The following is a 19964-nucleotide window of genomic DNA, read 5'->3' as shown; positions in this document are numbered from 1 at the left end:
GGAGTAAATGGACAGCACTGGACAGTCCAGCCAGAAGACAACAGACACCCCATGAAAATTCAGAGAGCTTCTCTTTCACTCTCCCAGTTTGACGTGGTTTATATACCTTTACTTGACACTTACATCATTGTTTGCTCCTCCTCAAATAAGTCAAATAATTATTAATATAATATTCCTTAGATATAAGCTCCTTCAGTTCAGGTCAGGTTGGTGTGGCCTTTCCCCATTACGTAATGTTCCCTTCTCATCTCATCTTTATTCATGTCTGCGTAGGCCTAAAAGATTTTGTTTTCATTTTTACCTTTTTTGGAGATGTCTTGGTTGGTTCCTGTTTTCTTAATCAGACTATTGACCACTGTGACGACCTGGGCTTTCGTTGGAACCGCAATGCAAATTCATTTTTCCTATTCTGGATCACTGCCTGCCTTGTCTAATCTTTCTTAGTAAAGTTCCTCTATTTCATTGCACTCTGTGAGTACGGGTCATTCACACCTCACATACTTTTTGATTATTGTTAGTTATGAGTGACCAGTTATATTAAACTTTGCTCTGTTTACTGTATGTGACTTCCTCAATTTGTCGTTCATTGTAGTGAGCGGATCAATGCCTCTTGAACAGATGCCTTTTGGGTATTTGGTACCGTACACTTGACTACAATTATAGACCAATAAATTATTTTTTTTTAATTTTGTTCTATACTGAAACTTCAGGCGCTAAAAGGTACAACAGGCTAACAGCTTAACAATGAGCTCTAGTGTTACAGGACTGTGATCAGCAGTAATGTGTGTGTATGTGTGTGTATGTGTCAGGGGAGAGCAGGGACACCTGGGATACCTGGACCTCCTGGAAGACCAGGCCAAGACGGCACGCCGGGAAAAGGAGGAGACCCGGGCCAGCCGGGACCACGAGGAGAAAACGTACGCAACTTCTACGACTGTCTCAGATATCGAATAATTTATAATTTAGGTGTTATAATTTATACCTGGATGGAGATGATTGACATAAACAAGTGACTGTAACTGCAGCTCAGACACATGCAAAGGAGACGATTGTTGTTTAGAGCCCCCCGCTGACACTGGAGACTCCTTCCACTGAGGTTACATGAGCACCTCCCCTTAGAGTTTTTCAGATTTTATTAATCACACACACACACACACACACACACACACACACACACACACATAGTCCGACGCACATTGCAATTCTTATTACGGCGATCTGTGATCTAAAATAAAATTCAATAAAATTAATTTACAGTTAAGATAAAATAAATAATTTTATGTTAAAGTGAATTTTACACCTGAATTTTTTTTTAATATACAATAAAAAGCGCAGAAATTTTATTAAGATTACAAGTTACAAAGAAAAATATAGAAGTATACAGTAGATTAGAGGGAGAAGATGTGAAGGGCAGATGTGCCCATTAATTAATAGAGGTAAACTGGACCATATCAATGTAAATGAGCTGTTGCTATGGAAACGATAATACTGTATATTAGAGTGAGTGCATTAATTTGGCCACCAGAAACACACAAATATACAAATACAATAAGCACCTTCTATTATTATATAGTGCTGTCTCTCTCTCTCTCTCTCTCTCTCTCTCTCTCTGTGTGTGTGTGTGTGTGTGTGTGTAGGGTCCAAAGGGATACAGAGGCGAGCGAGGTAGTAAAGGGGAGCTGGGTGAGTGGGTAAGAGCATCCAGTGTTTTTTTTTTTTAATGGATCACAGAAGTTATTTTTGTTTTTATATAAATGATTAAATATTAATGTTACAGATGCATTAAGAACATTCCTTCCTGACTGAGTACAAGTGCACTTTTTGCATCATATCAGTATTTATAGAGAGCAGTATGAGGGGCGTGGTTAATAAAACCTGCCATGAAGTTAACCTTTTACCATTTAACATTCTGCTCAACCTTTTGGTAGAGCACGTCTTGAGTAGCTGTATGATATTATAAAATAACTCACACTTCACCTGATTGATGTACCTGATCTCCCATTTAGTTAAGGTATGCTAGGTACCATCCACTAGATGTCACTGTGTCTTTAAACAGTATGCTTTTTCAAAACCTTTGTAGCAATCCATGAGGACCCCCCCAAACCCCAACACCACCCCAACACCCCCCCCCCTCACTTCCCCTATGTGATGATACTTTTACCATGAGGTGTCATCTCAACCGTTTGGAAGAGGCTGATATTAAAGGAAAGGCATGGTCACCGCGTATCAGAGCCTCCTCTTTATCAGAGAATAAACACAGTGTCGGACTGAAACCACAACCGATCTGTAGTTAATATTAAACCTGGAAGTTTTCTGTAGGCAGTCAATTTTAAACATAAAACGAGGTTTTTTTTTACTTCAGGGTTACACTGGAGAACCGGGACCTCAGGGTGAGAAAGGCAGGAACGGGGAGAAGGTACAAGTACATCCTGGTTAACTTCTGTAACATTACACTGTGATTAGTTAAGAATAAACTCTGTGATGTTTGTTTGTTTGTTTACAGGGAAATAAAGGGAAAGCTGGTCAGATTGGAATAACTGGATATGCTGTAAGTGAATCTGTATTAGAGAGCTGGCACATTTTTGTTTTTAATTATGGACATCGTAACCTAATCTGATTTAACCTGATCTACAGTAATTAACCCCAATTTAACCTGACCCGACCTGACCCGACCCGACCTGAACTAATCTCACCTGATCTAACCCACTTTTCCCTAAGCTCAGCTGCCCTGACCTGATCTAACCTAACCAGCATGAACTAAACTAACCTGACCTGACCCGACCCGACCCGGCATCCTGCACACATGTGCTTCTTCTATCACTTTATCACTTTAATATCATCAGTACCAAAGGACGGCCCGCGCTGCGACCTCAAAGCCACACAACTGTAACCAAATCACTTAAAGTCGACACTAAACATACAAAAAATCTAACTGTAGGTTGATGTTAGAGACTTTCATTACCCCGTGTGATGTGGCTTTAAATGTCATTAAAATATATCTGAATTAGTTACTAAAGATCTGAAAGATGCCTCGAGTTGCCCACAGGGCAGCGGCACAGTTAAACACGTGCAGTATTGGTGCGGGTGGAGACGCCGTGTTATCGGGTTGTCCTTCTGAGATTCTCGTTATCGTTAGTGTGATATCTGTAGACTGAAGGTTTTTTTTGGATTTATACAGAGTTATGATTAGCTGTGTTTACAGAGACGCTGGTCTGATCAGATGTGTGTTTAAATACTCAGAGGATTTAATCAGAGTAAACAGGAAGGTTTGTTCCGTGAACGAAGCGTCTCTGCTCACTGTGAAGAGTTTAATCTGATGAAACAGAAGAAAGGTGGCAGCTCCACTCAGTAGAAGAAGATGACTGAGATGATCCCTCAAACAAAAGATGTGTGTGTGTGTGTGTGTGGTTCTTTCTCATGGAGCGATGATCTTAGAAGCGCACACTGCTCATTAAAGCGTGCAGAAGGAGCTTTAGAGCTGTAAGGCTAAACCGCGCAGTGCTCCTTCCTCATTCCCTCCAGAACCTCGTGCTGGTCAGACTGTCCTGACTGAGGTGGTCACATGATGCAGCTTTTATTCCCATTATCAGTGGGAGATTAAGGGCCATGTAAACACACATGTGACAGCAGATAAAACTGATTCCATTTTAGAATCGAGCCAAACAGGGTGAAGGTCACAGCAAGGTCGGAGGTCTGAGATAGTTTCTTTTAAGGAGCTTTCTTCACGTTTCATGTAACTTACAGATTTATGTTCATGTTTTGTTTATTTTTTTTATTGATCTGATGTGCGTACTGTAGGTCTGAGTTGCCAGATTTCCGTATGATGCTGCCGTCAGATCCGTAGCCTTATTGGGGAGGGAATCAGAGGAACAATTGTGGTTATTTTAATTATTGTGGTTATTGATCCAAACAAGGTGAAGGTCACAGCAAGGTCAAATGCCTGAAATAGTTTTTTTTTTTTTCTTTAATATCTCCCTTCATGTTTGAGGAACTGTATATGTTAGTAACATGGAGGACTGGACTTGTTGGAGTCTTTGTTCTGGTTTTTCTCCGTGTAAAATGCTATGATTTAAACCAGAAACATAAGATTTTTGTAACATTGTTATCTCTTAATATTTATAGATATATAGGGATGAATATTAGTGTGGTGTTCTTCTCTTCCACTGGTTTTAATCCTCTGAATCAGGATTGTTAATGGAGTGTGTTACAATGCTCCTCTCTCTCTCTCTCTCTCTCTCTCTCCTATTGGCTAATAGGGAAGTAGAGCTAAATGTTAATTAATATGTGTAATGCTCTGTTATTTGTAATGATTTAATGATACTTTAAACATAACTGAACCTGCACATGTTTAGGGGCTGCCTGGACCGCGAGGACAGCAGGGGATCATGGGAAGACGCGGCCCTCCTGTACGTTAACTTTTTTTTTTTTTTTTCACTTATTGTCATTATTTATGTTATAACATTTTTTATCGTCTAAACCCTGCCGTGTTGTGTAGGGAGAAGCCGGATGGCCCGGGTTTACAGGAGCTCCAGGTCCGACTGTACGTCACCCGCTCTGTTTACTGTACACACGTCTTTCTCTCTAACTCTTTAATAAGACGCTGTTCATGTCCTGCAGGGGCGCATGGGGCCGAGAGGTGAAAAGGGATTGGGAGGAGTTAAAGGACCTCCTGTAAGAGCAACGTTCTGCTGTCTATTTAAAAAAATGTCAAAAATATATAAAAAAATTGATTAGATCAAATGGATTAAATCTGTTTTATCATATGTGTACAGGGTCAGCCTGGTGAGATTGGACCGAGAGGAGGAGTTGGGAAACCGGTAAGTCTCAACACACACACACACACACACACACAGTTACCCTAAGCGAAATAAAATAAATAAATAAATAAAAATATAAGTTAATCAATTAATCTTTATTTTATTTATGAGAATATATAAACAAATTTGGTGGAATAAGGAAAAAAACAGGAAACTCAAAATCAGCTTTAGGTATCACAAAATAAAAAAAAATTCTTAATTAACTAATAAATTGTTTCCAGTAACGTGTGGTTTAAAAAAAAAAAAAAAAAAAAGTACAGTGGAACCTCGGATTACGAGTAACGCGGTTTACGAGTGTTTCGCAAGACGAGCAATAATTTTAATAATTTTTTACTTGAAAAACGAGCATTGTCTTAGTTTACGAGCACGGAGTATCATGTTTCCTGCATGCGCTTCTTGTTTTAACAACGAGCGTTACATCATCACAAGTGAGCCAACGGTTTTTCTCCCTCTTGCAGCAGAATTGTAGGTAATCGCCTCTCCTGCTGAGTGAATACACACACACAAACACACACACACGCTGGGTGTGTGTGTGATGTACGTGCGCGCGCACACACACACATTAATGGAAAGACCATTTTTAAAACCGTTTAAAAATTAGCAAGGAACATTCCTAGTCACACTCACGTGAGCGCATACTAACAGGATCACTACTGTAAAGTAAAACAACAATAAAAAACAAATTGAACAGCTCCTCACCTTTGAAAACAATCGCAAGTTTGTGTGTTTGTTTGGCAACCTGAGAGAAGGGGAGCTGTAAAGCCGAGACCTATCGTCTCCCCTGCTGGGTCTTAGTGCCTGCAGTATTTTTGGGGGCCGTAAACGCGAGCGAGCCCCCCTTCAGCCCCCCTCCTCTCAGGTTGCCAAATAAACACACAAACTTCTCTCTGTCGCGATTGTTTTCAAAGGTGAGGAGCTGTTTAATTTTGTTGTTGTTGTTGTTGTTGTTGTTGTTTTACTTACAGCAGTGATCCTGTTAGTATGCGCTCATGTGAGTGTGACTAGGAATGTTCCTTGCTAATTTTTTAACGGTTTTAAAAACGGTCTATCCGTTAATGTGTGCACAAACGAAAACCCTTATCTGTCGGGATTTATTGTAAAAAAAATTTAAGGTAAAGTACAGGTTAATTTGTTTTATTTTTACTTTATATTTTGTATTAATTATATTTATGTATTTATTTTTTGGGGCTGTAAAACGAATAATTTAAGTTTTCATTATTTCCTATGGGTAAATTAAATTTGGTTTACGAGTGTTTTGGAATACGAGCCTGCTTCCGGAACGAATTAAGCTCGTAATCCGAGGTTCCACTGTAATTTGTTGCTGAATGTTAAAATAAAAAAAAAATAGAAAAATCACAGCCTAAAAAAGAATACAGTGGAACCTCGAATTAGGAGCATAACTCGGAAACCAAATTTAGTTTTCCAATAAGAAATAATGAAAATTCTAATTATTCGTTCCACAGCCCAAAAAGATTTATACATAAGAATAACTAATATAAAATATAAAGTAAAAATAAAACAAATTAACCTGCACTTTACCTTTAAAAAAAGTACAAAATAAATCTTGACAGATAAGTGTTTCCGTTTATGGGCACAGGCGCCGTGTGTGTGTGGGTGTGTGTGTGTAAAGTGCGTGCACACACACACACATTAATGGAACAACTGTTTTATCTGAAAAATTTTAGGCTAAAAGATTAGGCTAATTGGGATCCCCAAATTGCCGGTAGTGAGTGTGTGTGAGTGTGTGTATGTGCTCGTGCCCATCATCGCCCTGGATGATGGATTGGCATTAGGGTGTACCCCACGTTGTCCCCTGAGACAGGCTCCAGGCCCCCTGTGACCCTGTACACAGAGAGAGTGAGTGAGTAAAAAATATTGTAGCGTTTTTACGCCGGAAAGAATGCTGGAGAGACGAGTAAGCTTATTTGCTGCCCAATGCAATGGCTGGGAGTACTTTATTAAGCACACAGCAGGTATGGCATGAGCAGCTAACGGCGCACGGAGCTGTATCTTGCTCCGGCGCTTGCGCAGCGCCAGCCTCCGCCCCGAGATCCAGCGCCGGGCTTTTCTTCTTCCCGCTCCGCGTTGGTTGACGTGGTGTGCTTGCGCTAGCTCCGTCAGGAAAGCGCTTCTTCTGCGCGAGTAGTCGCTCCGCTACTCGGCGGCCCGCTTGGATTTTCAGAGGGTCCTCCGTTGTGTGCTCGAACCCGTTATTCTTCATCCCACTTCTGACACCAATGTAGTGTTTTTACGCCGGAAAGAATGCTGGAGAGACGAGTGAGCTTATTTGCTGCCCAATGCAATGGCTGGGAGTACTTTATTAAGCACACAGCAGGTATCACTCACCTTCACTCAGGAGCCTACATCCAATTCAGCGTCAGCCTGAACTGGAGCACATTTCACACATCACCCCCTGTCACACACACAACAGGGCCGAAGCCACTAACCCAAACACCTTTCCCCATCATGGTGAACACACCGACATCTCCGCAAGGCATGCTGGTCGTCAGCCGCCGCCCCGCCCACGCCACAATATATTAAATCATTCAATTCACAAAAACTTGAAGGGAAAATATGAATTATTAATCAGAGTATGTGACGACATGTACAACAGTGTGAGTGTATAAATATACAACACGTGCACCCTTAATGTTGTATGGTAATACAATGTGTGTGTGTGTGTGTGTGTGTGTTTAGGGAGATCCAGGTCCTGAAGGCATTACGGGATTTCATGGCGACGGCGGGCTGCAGGTACGATGTGTGTTTATAATCACTCTCTCACCGCAGCACCGCAGAAAAGTCTTTAACTAAATGTGTATACAGGCTGAAAATGATTAATGTTGTTTGTTTGTTTAGGAACACAACTAAAGACAGACAACCCCTTTCTAGGTCTGATCCAGATGTTTAACTCAATAAAAACTTTGTGTCTAATGATTTTAGGGTAAACCAGGGCGAGATGGGCCTCCAGGTCCCAAAGGAGATCCTGTATGTTATTTCATTTAATATTATTTGTTTTATACGTTTCTTATTTACTTGTTTATATGTGTTGTGTTCTGTTAATATTTCCGGTGTCTATCTGTCCATCTACAGGGACAGATTGGTACCGAAGGCTCCATTGGAGACCCGGGGCCACCAGGACAACCAGTGAGACCGCGGCGCTCTTTATTAAAGAAAATAAAAACATCTAAACCGCTCGTTTAAACAATTTACTGTAGATGCAAAAAATATGTTGTTTAATTCTAACAATGCTGAATCTCTTCATGCCTGTGGAACATCTCTACAGACAGAGTTTTAAGTCAGGACATCTCTGTGAATATTTATGAATGGGCAGGGGTCTGCAAATTAGGCCACGCCCTATACCCTCCTGCCACCCTAAATACTCTTATATCTCTAATGTTATCGAGCTCACAGTCAGGTGAGTTCTAGTCGAGGTCACTCGAGCTCATCATGTTACCATGACGACCGTCATTTTTCCCCTTGCTAACATTAGCTAACGTAGCTAGTTAACATAAGTAACTGATCGACATCACTGAGCTTCACACTGACGTTTTTTTAGGCTGAATATTTAAAGAACCTGTCAGAAAATACCGTTACCATGTCAACCATCTTCTTAGAAACGACAGCTAACAGATGGTACAAACCTGTACAAACCAAGTAGATGGTTTTTATACAGAACTGCAAATGAAACAATGTAGCTTTGATGTTCTGGCTCATCAACATATGAGCTTGATTATGTTGATTTGTGATTATTTTTATTAATTTTTTAGGGTGTTTCTGGACAAGTGGGAAAACCAGGACCCTCAGGTGATCCAGTAAGATTATAACGCTGCTCTTTAATTTATTACACCGTTTAAAGCTAACAGCACCGCTACAGTGAAAACAATATTTCTTTTATTTGAAGCATTTTCTCTTTTATAATCAGGGTCTGAAAGCTGAGCGAGGAGATAAAGGAGAGCCGGGTGAAAAAGGAGGACAGGTGAGTTTACTCATATTTTATACCGTTTAAGTTCACCTGGCGGAAAAGCTGATCACATTATAAGAAAAAAATGTATATGTAATCAAAATAGTGTTGATTTAAGCATGATAAGCTAATGCTAAATTTTTAAATCTGAAGAATAAAAACGCGAACAGGTTCTCTGTTTCTTTTATAGACGTCAGCTGTTGCTAACATAGCTAAGTCATAAAGCTAAACTCAAGCTACAGTAGTTACGTCAGCTAGCTAGTTAAAGTTTTCATTTAAGAAAGTATAGTAATAATAATAAAAATAAACTAATCTTTTTTTTATTATAACCATAATTTATGTATAAAAAGTTAGACATTAGGTTAGTATTTGTTTACAACTCAGGAAGAAAAAAACCCTTTATTGGCCTCCGCAGTGTTTGGCGTCTGGGTGTCCTCTTTAAATGACATGTGGTCTAACCAATAGAAATAACCGATAAACTCTCGAAACCACACCCACATGTAAATGCCATATTAAGCTGTTTAATATATTTCTTAATAAATCACCTTTTAAAACTTTATATTAATATTAATTAATTAAATATTCATAATTATTTACATACTTTACAGTGTTATAAGAACTTTTTCATCTTTGTAATAACTTTGTAAGAAACTTTAAATAACTGGTGTAGAAAAAACAACTAGAAACCTGGTGAGAGCATGTGCAGTCGGGGTATTCAACAGAAAACCATTAGATGGTGTTTTAGGTCTCACCGGTTTACTGTACAGTACCACAGGATCTTATTGGGAAAAAATATATAAAATACATATTAAGGAGAGTATAAATATAATAAATATGAATCCAGTAAGAAGATGTGTTTGTTTGTTTGTTTGTTTGTTCGGGAAAGAACTTTCATTTTCCATGTAGAGTCAGGTAGCTGTGCTGTTTATAGACTTATATAACATAATGGATTTGTCACCTTTTATGAGCACCGTAATGAATTTGAGTTCAATTAAACCTTATTTATTTCAGCAAGGGGAAATGATTTGGTTGTCAGAAGAGCGTGGCGATGTTAATGTGGCAACAGTACAGACGTTGAAACACTGATGTAATCAGGCTTTTTTAAAAATTGGAATTACTTTGATGACATTGCGTTGGACAAACGTTAACTACGTGACACTGGGATAACACTGACGTGATGACCCTGGCACTGTGATGCAAATGCAACTTCAAAACAATGTTTATTTATATTTCTTAAATGCACCCTTGAAGTTCTCATTATGCTAATGCAGTTGAGTTGAACAGAGCGAAAGCGCTACAGCACTATAGAGATGCACGAGCGTTTTGTGTCTAACAGAAATGAGTTTGTGTTCAGTAACGAGAGCGCTCGTGAAATACTCGCAAAAATACAACAGGTTATTCCACCACACAAGTTTGTCTATGTTCAGTAGTGTTCATTAATAATTAAGGAATTATTTAGGAATTTATTAAGAAATACGGTGGCATAAATGCTGTTGTTTTGAAGTTGTATTTGCAAGTTTGTGCTGAGGTCATGAATTCAAAATGATCCCAATGTCATTTATCAAAATAATTCTAACAACTCAGTGACACATGTGTACAACGTCATGCGTGGTTAGGGTTAGGGTTCTTGCATGCTTAGAGTTGCTTCTTCTTAACCTTGTGACTTTATAACCATTTTGAAGTTCATTGTGTATGCGGTTTGTATGGTGTCAGGGTTCTCCTGGTCCTCCTGGTCTTTCTGGGTTCCGTGGACGAGCAGGTCGCTCAGGTGTTCAGGGAGAACCCGGGCCGACCGGATCCGCTGGATCACGAGGACCACAGGTAAAGTTTTCTGTTCTTGTTCAGACGTTGTATTATAAAATCTATATTTGCACTCGTCCGTGATGGTGTTTTTTCCGTTAGGGTTTCGAAGGAAGTGCTGGAGATCAGGGCAAACAGGGCCAAGATGGTCCCAAGGTATGGAATGTCTTTCACAGAGAAATTTAAAAAGGACAGAGAGCAAAACTTTCATTCCTAAATGCAAACGTTTTCATCTTCAGGGAGAACGAGGTCCTGATGGTGTAAATGGATCTCCGGGACCGAGAGGTGATAAGGTAAGCTATCAGAAATTGACCATTTAAAGAGTTGAATAAGTGTTAATTTAATGAAATTAATGCATATGTTCTAAAAAGAAGTAGCTTGAATGAAGCAAACAGTCATGGTTAAAGTGAGATAACCAACAAATCTATCTGAGATGGGTGTGACCCAGTATTCTAATGAGCAGCTTGATTGACAGCCCTCTGTTTGTGACCCCCAAAACTAAACACAACTGATGAAAATCAGGATCGTTCTATCTATCAGAATGGTTCTGTGATTTGACTCTTGAAGTCCTTGTGTAGAACCGTACTACACCTTTACAGGGAGAACCTCTTTATAACCATCATGAAAAAAGCCCATGAAGAATGTTTTTGTGTCTACTATCATTACTGCAGCTATCACGGGAGAGTTTCCTTCCTAGATTCACTTGCTAGCGAGCACGAGTTACCTTTTGATTGCGGCCAACTTTCATTTGCTAACCTGCTTCATTCTTCAGACTGGAACTAACAGGAGTTGTGTCTAAATTGAATATTGTTTTAACAGGTCATATTTTGTTAATTTTTAAATTGCGTTAGTGAGAAACACCCATTTATATTATTATTTTTTTATATTTAAAAGGGTCGTCTGGGTCGCAGTGGATTCACGGGTCTGCCAGGACCTTTGGTAGGACCATGCTCTTCTGTGATGATGTTCGTTTTGAAGTTATCAAAAAAAATAATTCTGTTACAATTCTTACCCACACACATTGTTGTTCCTAATAGGGTGAAATGGGAAGATCAGGAGAGCGAGGACCTGAAGGAGAGCCTGGTATCAAGGTTCCTGTGTACATCAGACTAATTATATTTCTGGAAAAAAAATGATGATATTGAAAATAAAAATCTGTGAAGATGTTTGCCCAGTATTTGGCATCTTTTATGTTGTGATTTGGGTTTGCAGGGTAGAACAGGATTTCCAGGAGGACCTGGAGCTAAAGGCCTGAAGGTAGGAAGTGCAGGAGAGCACTTTAAACATGCATAGGACTTTAAAAACATGCATAAAAAGAAACATTCAGCTTATACATTGATCCCACCGACATCCTACTGTATATGCAATACACCCTAATCCATAAACCCTAAACCTGGCTTTTACTGTAGCTGCTATCTCAAACTAATCCTAATCCTTAACATCCAGTAGCTTACCTGCAGGGACATTTACTTCTAAACTCTAATTTATAACTCCTAAACTTACCCCCCTCTTGTAGCTGGAACTCTACAACCAATTGCTTTGCCCAAATGCTTAACTATAACTTTACATCCTTAGACTGATTCTCAGCTCATAACTCCAAACCCTGATGTCTACAGACTCATCACAGACTCAATCTCTAACTTTTGCTAGACAGCCTCCATTAACCTTTAACCCAGTGCTTGAATGTTTTTTTGCTAATTAATATCAGATGATTCATGACTGGGATTCTGATCATCAGCTGAAAATGAATCTTGATTTATTTCTTTTGTATTTAGGGACTTCAGGGGTTTTCAGTGATTCGAGGACAAGATGGAATTCACGGTTCTCCAGTGAGTAGATGCAGTGCACATTGAAAATTCAGTGGTATATCAGGACACCAAAGTAAAACTTAAACAGTAAAACATGTTCAATTTACTTTTAGGGTCTCAGAGGAGCACTAGGAGCAAATGGAGACCCAGGTTCCATAGGACAAAGGGTGAGGAAACATCACTGAGAGCTTTATCCTTAGTCAGGATCATTTCCAGATCATTTTAATGTTTAGAAATACTGATGGATCCGGTTTGTTCTTCAGGGTTTGCAGGGGAAGCCCGGTGCTCCTGGTGTACAAGGTCCTGTTGGAACAAACGTGAGTATAAGTTTGTTTTCTAGCAGGATCATGGTCATTGGATCATCATTGGATCCTGAGCTCCAGTGCAAGATGTTTTATACAGAATGATCTCGGGTTTCCTTTCGCAGGGAGAGCCGGGAAGCAGGGGAACCGCCGGCCAACCTGGAAATCCTGGAGTGAAGGTAAATAGAAAATGATCGCTAAAGTTAATGTTTTTTACTGACAAGGGAGATTTTTCAGGATTGTTTATCATGTTTATTATTTACAAACAAGTTTTTTTTTACAACCTTAGTAATATTCACTAGCTTGTTATTTTAAATATTTGCTCAGCTTGTGGTTATTTTAAATTGCTAAGATCGAGGATGTTGATGTCCAATGGACGTAAAGTTCGAAAAGATCCTGTGGACATAATATTAAGATCAACAAGACTTTGGTTGTCCTGACCAATAAAACTTTTTGTTGTTTTTTTTGTTTGCTTCCTAAAGTGTAGTTATTATGACTGATAACTAAAAGTTTCTGTTTTAATGTTGTTTTGTGGTTTAGCAACACTAATGAAGCACATTAATCTACAGCACTGGATCTCAACCATAAACCTTCATAGTTTAGTGTCTAGTGCTCAACCACACCCACTTTAATTAAGAAAAGGCTGTTAATTAGTTGAGAAAGCACAAACTGTGCAGGAAGGTGTTCCTCCAGAACCAGATCTTAGAGCCAGTACACTAGATCTGCCTAAGAAAGTGTTTATTGACCTTTAATAAAATGCAACTTTAGTGTTGTATCATGCTAACATGTCTGTGTTCTTCAGGGAATAAAAGGGACTGAAGGTCCAAAGGGACGTCCTGGCAGTCCAGGGCAGAAGGTGAGAACATACTACAGCACTTCAGAGTTCTTCTTCTTCTTCTTCTTCTTCTTTGTATGATTATACTTGTTCCTGTCCAACTATGTGTTTACAGGGAGTTCGAGGACACGAGGGTCCTAAAGGACAACCTGGACATCCAGTGAGTTCTCCTCCTAAAAGTGATTTTAAAAGCATTTAAAGCACAAATGTTAGTTCATATTTATTTATGTTTATTTATAATTAGGGAGCTCGAGGTCTGCAGGGAGTAAAGGGTTACCGAGGAGCTCTGGTAAGAAATCACTGCAACAAACTCGATTAATAAAAGTTTTATTAAACATATTTACTGGACAAGTGCTTTTTAAAGAATGCCAATACTAAAGAAACTAGAACTGTCAGAGCTGCTATTGTAGAGAATTAATCAACACCTTCTGAATAATCTGAACAAGCCAGGATTTAACAAGTGTTTTATTTAACAAAGAGCAATTTATAATCATTGATGTGAAGTTTTGTGTAAGGAGAAGTGTGTTTGTGTAACACTAATGGAAGGAGTCTCCAGTGTCAGTGCGGTAACTCTACCTTCAGAACAGAGGAGCTCTCATTACAGTACATGAGCCTGTTGGTGATTATTTTACTGTAACAGCATGCTCTATCTGGTAACCTTGATGTGGCCTAAATTTGGGTATAATTTTAATTGCTTCATAAATTAGGAACTAAACTGAACTTATTTAATTAAAGGCTGTAAAATAATATGAACAGACGGGTATTAGGAAAACACTTTAGTCATACTTGTCCTACCTTAATTAACATCACAAATTATTTACAGTATGTTTATATTACAGGGTGTGCAGGGGAATATGGGAGCCTGGGGTATGATTGGCCTCCAGGGGCCACCAGGGGATCAAGGGCCTCAAGGACCAACCGGACCTGCAGGAGTGCCTGGATATCCTGTATAGAACATTTATAAATAGTATTAATTATTTTCCAGTGCTTACATGAAAGTTATTCCATCTTAAAATTTTCTTTTTTTCTTTAGGGTAAAGATGGACCAGCAGGAGCTTTAGGACCTCAAGGAGAAAAAGGAGATAAGGTCCGTTACCATAACCAAGCGGATTGTTTATATATAAGGTTTAGATTTTTATGATGTTTCCATCTGATTCTTTTCTACAGGGAGTTAAAGGAGCAGAGGGAGAAGAGGGAGTGTCTGGTGTCGATGGTGAGGAGGTAGATTGATTACTGGATTGATCAAATTGTGGAAAGTCTTTAAAAAATGGTAAATTTGGTGACTAAAACTTAGATTTATTCCCTGATTCTGTAACGGCGTGTTTCAGGGCGGAGTTGGACTCAGGGGATCAGTCGGGCGTCTGGGATTTAAAGGAGCGCCAGTAAGTTCTGATTCTATTGTAGGGTTTGAGTTTTAAACTCATGATTTCTGTCTAAAGTAACTGAGATAAAATTGCAATTATAAACAAATTGTGTCACCTTGCATTACAGCCTCGACCTCCAAGTCAAAATCAATTAGGAACAGAGAGAAAATAATGGGGTACAAATCTCTCATTCATAACATTCAACTCAGCTCCAGTGTGGGGCAACATCAGATTACCCATAATGCACTAGTAAGGCACCAATGGGACACCGAAGTGTGAAAATTGCTAGTGAAAAGGTGTTGGTGTAGGACGCTACTGTGGATTAAAAGGAATTATACGGTCCCCTTAGGGTATATAAATTACACTATGTTATGTTAAAGTACATTAAAAGTGGGGCGCCAGAAGTTACCAGTGAAGTACCAGTAATACAGGATGGGATGTCAATGGGGAACTAAAGGAGTGCCAATGGGTATGACTGGTGTATCAGTAGAACACTACTGTGAGTAATATTTTGAATTGAATAGAAGACCAAAAATAGTCTCCTAAAGGGGTGTAAAATATTTCATTAGTAGAATTTTCACTAAAGTGTCCTTTTTCACTAATGATCCCCCTCATTAGACATTAGTGGGGTTTAAATGGAGCAAAATGGGGAACTGACTAGTTACCAATGTGGAACTAAAATGTATCACTGGGGGAATAATGGGTACCAATGTGGTGGCAATAGGACAATAGTGGTATATTCATACAACCAACATGGCACTAGTAAGACATGAATAGGGCAATAAACAACCAACAATTCTTATGAGTGGGCATCAATAGGGCACCAATAGGGCAGTAGGGCGGAACCAATGAGTGATTAAGGAGTGATAATTGTGAACTAATAAACAGCAGTAGGTCTCCAGTGCAGCGCGTGTTCATTTCTCACCCTGACACTATTTCCCAGAATCTCATGAGTGTGAAGAGCCGATGTCGGGAATCTGTAGGATCGTCAAAGTCATGAGCCAAGTGTAGAACCATGTGCGCCAAAATCCACAGTGTTTTCCCACCCCACTGTGGTCATTTACCTTTCTGTTTGTTCCGCTGTCGTCGCCCCACTATGACACACACTGTTATGGAAAGTTCAATGCGTTTCAGGGTGAGCGGGGAAGTCCTGGATTCCGTGGAGTTCCTGGATTAAAAGGTGTCAGAGGAGAACGAGGGCCTCACGGACCAGAGGGAATAAAGGGAACGACTGGACGAGAAGTATGACGTAAAGTAGACTACAGACCAACTAGTTGTTTCAGGTTTTGTAGCAAATATAAAAACATATGGTTCATGATTTCACTTTAAACACCAGTAATTAACCATATAACATCCTCACTAAGAAAAAAACGATGGAATGTTAATGTTGTGGCAACAACAAGCTATTTTTTTTAACAGACTGCATGTTTCTTGTACGGCTCTCTTCCAAATGGTTGAGTCACTTCATGGTAAAAGTCTAAATACATCTACAAATACAAAAAAAAAAAAAAGCTTCCTCATCCATGTTATCTATCATACAATGCAACGAGAAGACATTGAAAAGACATAATTGTTAAAAACACACTGACATATAATGGTTTGTTTTGTTTTAGCATAGCACACCTCAACCAAGTGGTAGAGATGGCTCAATCAGTTTAGGTTAAACACATTTTTCAATTACAATATAGTGACTCAAATTTTACTCTATTGAAAAGAAACAGTTGAACAGAACGTTAAAGTGCAATTATTTTTAAGGGACAAAGTGGCCTTCAAGGGCAATCCGGAGAGCAGGGTCCCCCTGGAGAAAAGGTAACCTTTGATTCAGAGTTTAAAGGTGTTGTTCTGTATACAGGGACTATGTATTTAGAATTGTGTTACTCATGTCTTGAGCTCCATTTAAAATGATCTGCTTATAGTTCATAACTCCAAGGCCTCTAGATTTTTCTTGAGTGGTGTTAGATACTGTATGTCTATAGGGTCAGTCTGGATCCAGAGGACGTCTGGGTTCGGCAGGCAAATACGGACCAGGCGGAGAAACTGGACCTGAGGGTGCAAAGGGTAATAAAGGTGAACATGGGCTTACTGTGAGTACCTCTTTATTCTAAAGAGAAAATATTAAAAGTCCGTCTTATTACAATCACACAGATCTCCAGCAGTGAGTTTTATTGGCTTTAATTGTTATCATTTCAGGGTGAGAGCGGGATCCAGGGGCCTCCAGGTTCTGCAGGTGGACCAGGATTACTAGTATGTGTTTTATGTGTTTCATTAAAGGCATGTCAATTAAATATGTGTTAGTTGGAAATATATCTCATAATATCACCTAAATACAGGGTTTAATAGGAAACAGAGGTCCTGCGGGAGATAACGGACACCACGGGCTGAAAGTAAGTTGTGTTTGTGTAATGAAGGTACGCATTGGCAGTGTGCTTTTGTCTCATTTAATCCAGTTAGAGGTTTTGCTTTGGTCGATAGGGAGACGCTGGTGAACAAGGGGAACCTGGAGCGCTGGGGCAAGAAGGGCCAGCAGTATGTTTATTTATTGTTGTTGTTGTTTTTTTCATTTATAAAATGAAACAGTTATATTTTAAGTGACTGTAAAATTGCTGTATCTAATTCTGACTTATAATTTTTAGGGTATTGAAGGGTCAAGAGGAAAGAAAGGAGAGGCCGGAGAACCAGGCAAATATGTGAGCATTTCATAAAAATATACAGAAATATGAAACAGCTTCTACGTTGCATGCTTTTGTTGATATTATATAGTAAACACTGTATCAACTGTACATCGGTGTACTTGGATGTTCTTGCATTTTTTTAACTCAGGATTTTAATGTGCAATATGTAACGTATGTGCAATATCTCCTGTTTTCATTAAAACTTTTATCATTGCTATCTATCTATCTATCTATCTATCTATCTATCTATCTATCTATCTATCTATCTATTAAAATATTTCTTTAAAGTAGTAATTGTAATTAACTGTATTAAATTGTTTATCACTGCATATTTTTTGCTCATAATGTGTATTTGAAAAGTTTTCTACCACATAAAAATATGTATTTCCTTAGGGACCTGTGGGACCCCTGGGACCTAAAGGGCCTCCTGGAGAAAAAGGTACACCAGGACCTGCTGGACCTCCAGGTAACACGGGGATCAAAAGTCAACCAGGACCAAAAGTAAGTCTCTGAAATTGTGCATCAGTTGTAGTTGTGTGTTTTTTTTTCTTATGTTAAAGTTTTTGCATGTTTATGTGTTTTAAGGGGGAAATGGGACTTCCTGGAAATAAAGGCAGCAAAGGTGTTGCTGGAAAACCGGTAAGGCTGTGTTGGTCTTGGTTCATCTTTATTCCATTATTTATAAGTACAAACTTATTAAAATAATAACTACAATTCTGCACTTGCCAAAATGAGTAAATGAGACAAATGTTTTCTTCAGGGAGCTCGAGGCCTGAAGGGAAAACGCGGATCTCGTGGGAGTCCAGGAAAACCAGCGAGTATCACTGTTACTTCCTGCTACAGTTTAATGTCCTATCTGTATCTGTACAAAGCCATTAAGGAGTTATCTGTATAGTCTCTATATTAAAAACTCAAGTCCATTGATTGTTGAAAATATGAACTCATTTTAAATCCAGTGGCTGCAACATCCTCCAAAAAGGTGGGACATGGCAAAATATTCATTCCTACTGTAATAACAATTGGACAAGTATAAATTACTGTCCAAGGTAATGAAAAACAGGTGCCGTTAAACAGTGGAACCAATGATGTTCTAGTATACAAGTAGTTTCAAAGAAAGGCCTAGTCCTTCTACAGCGTGGACGGGACGAGACTCTGCGGATTTACCAACATATACACCAACAAATTATCCAGGATAACATTCCCTGGTGGTGTCAAGGGCGGGACCGAAAGAACACTTCTCTGATCCCTCAGACATCACTGTCTCAAAAATCGTTATGGTTCTGAAATGCGATTATGAAGTGGGCTCTGGAGCATTCCAGTAAACCTTTTTCCATTAACACCATCCCTCGCTGCCTTTTTAAACACCTCTTAAGCCTTAAGGAAGCTGTACATCAATACTGTCCAAAGGCGGCAAAGACTTCCCTAGTCTCATCTGAGAAGGACAGCAGCACACAGGAAATGTGTTTTATGGTCTGATGAGTCGACATTTCAAATAGTTTTTGGAAACTGCAGCTGTTCCGTTTTCTGGGTCAAAGAGGAAAAGGATCATCCAAGCTGATGTCAGCGTCTGGTCCAAAAGCCAGCACCAGTCAGAGTGTGAGAGTGTGCCAGTGCCCGTGGCAGGGGTGAACCACATCTTTGTGAGGCCACTTAATGGAGCAAAGTGTGCAGCCATGACAACGAAGTCCCTGGACAAGTGCACAGCTAAGAACCTGCCTAATGCAGGGTCAGGGGTAGCTCTAGGACTACGGTTTGGAAGGTTCCAGGTTCAACCCTCAGCACCAGCAAGTTGCCCCTGTTGGACCCTTGAGCAAGACCCCCTAACCCTAACAATCTGCTCAGATGTAAAATGAGATACAAATGTAAGTTGCTCTGGATAAGGGCGTCTGTACTGATAATGTAATGGACGAAAGCTGTTGGATAGAACTTGTTTGAAGGATGTTTCAGCCACAAGATTATCAATCATTAAATAATGAGCTGTTATAGTGTTTTTTAAATTGTGCAAGGTGAAGAGACTTAACAAATGACAAATTTTTGGTTTTATTGCCAATTTCCATACTGTCCTGATTTAGTTTGAAATTGATGTTGTACTTTAATTAAAAACTGATATAATAATAATAATAATAATAATAATAATAATAATAAAGTCAGATTTTAATTTGCCTTATTTTAGGGTCAAGGTGGCACTGATGGTTTACTTGGAGTGCAAGGCAACGAGGGAGATCCGGTCAGAATGACTTTTACCTTATTTATTAAAACAGACTACTGTATGGCTTTTGACATTTTTCCTGAGATTTTCCTTTTATGGTCATTGTTTCCTGTTTTTTTTTTTTTTATTGTAATTAATTATTACAACAGTTGTGGTCCTGCTGGTAAACATTGTTTATAAATTTTTCTATGAAATT

The 19964-nt window shown here is 39.2% G+C and overlaps 1 protein-coding gene across 1 annotated transcript in view; it reads left to right on the top strand.

Moving 5' to 3' along the window:
- si:dkey-21p1.3 (collagen alpha-1(I) chain) overlaps positions 1-19964 on the top strand; it is a gene marked incomplete at its 5' end in the record, with an annotated part of 31405 nt that overhangs the window by 5088 nt on the left and 6353 nt on the right. Inside the window, 41 exon segments of the mRNA XM_053503762.1 lie at positions 810-917; positions 1638-1691; positions 2363-2416; positions 2504-2548; positions 4353-4406; positions 4496-4540; positions 4618-4671; positions 4773-4817; positions 7515-7568; positions 7758-7802; positions 7908-7961; positions 8585-8629; positions 8740-8793; positions 10492-10599; positions 10681-10734; positions 10818-10871; positions 11473-11517; positions 11616-11669; positions 11791-11835; positions 12354-12407; positions 12500-12553; positions 12650-12703; positions 12814-12867; positions 13491-13544; positions 13639-13683; positions 13768-13812; positions 14363-14470; positions 14557-14610; positions 14691-14744; positions 14852-14905; positions 16022-16129; positions 16643-16696; positions 16864-16971; positions 17078-17131; positions 17218-17271; positions 17360-17413; positions 17521-17574; positions 17953-18060; positions 18145-18198; positions 18320-18373; positions 19733-19786. Coding sequence (XP_053359737.1) covers positions 810-917; positions 1638-1691; positions 2363-2416; positions 2504-2548; positions 4353-4406; positions 4496-4540; positions 4618-4671; positions 4773-4817; positions 7515-7568; positions 7758-7802; positions 7908-7961; positions 8585-8629; positions 8740-8793; positions 10492-10599; positions 10681-10734; positions 10818-10871; positions 11473-11517; positions 11616-11669; positions 11791-11835; positions 12354-12407; positions 12500-12553; positions 12650-12703; positions 12814-12867; positions 13491-13544; positions 13639-13683; positions 13768-13812; positions 14363-14470; positions 14557-14610; positions 14691-14744; positions 14852-14905; positions 16022-16129; positions 16643-16696; positions 16864-16971; positions 17078-17131; positions 17218-17271; positions 17360-17413; positions 17521-17574; positions 17953-18060; positions 18145-18198; positions 18320-18373; positions 19733-19786 — 2457 coding nt within the window.

This window comes from Clarias gariepinus, chromosome 9, assembly GCF_024256425.1.
Source record: "Clarias gariepinus isolate MV-2021 ecotype Netherlands chromosome 9, CGAR_prim_01v2, whole genome shotgun sequence".
In the NCBI taxonomy this organism is placed as follows: domain Eukaryota; kingdom Metazoa; phylum Chordata; class Actinopteri; order Siluriformes; family Clariidae; genus Clarias; species Clarias gariepinus.
This window is presented reverse-complemented; position numbering and strand designations above follow the sequence as displayed.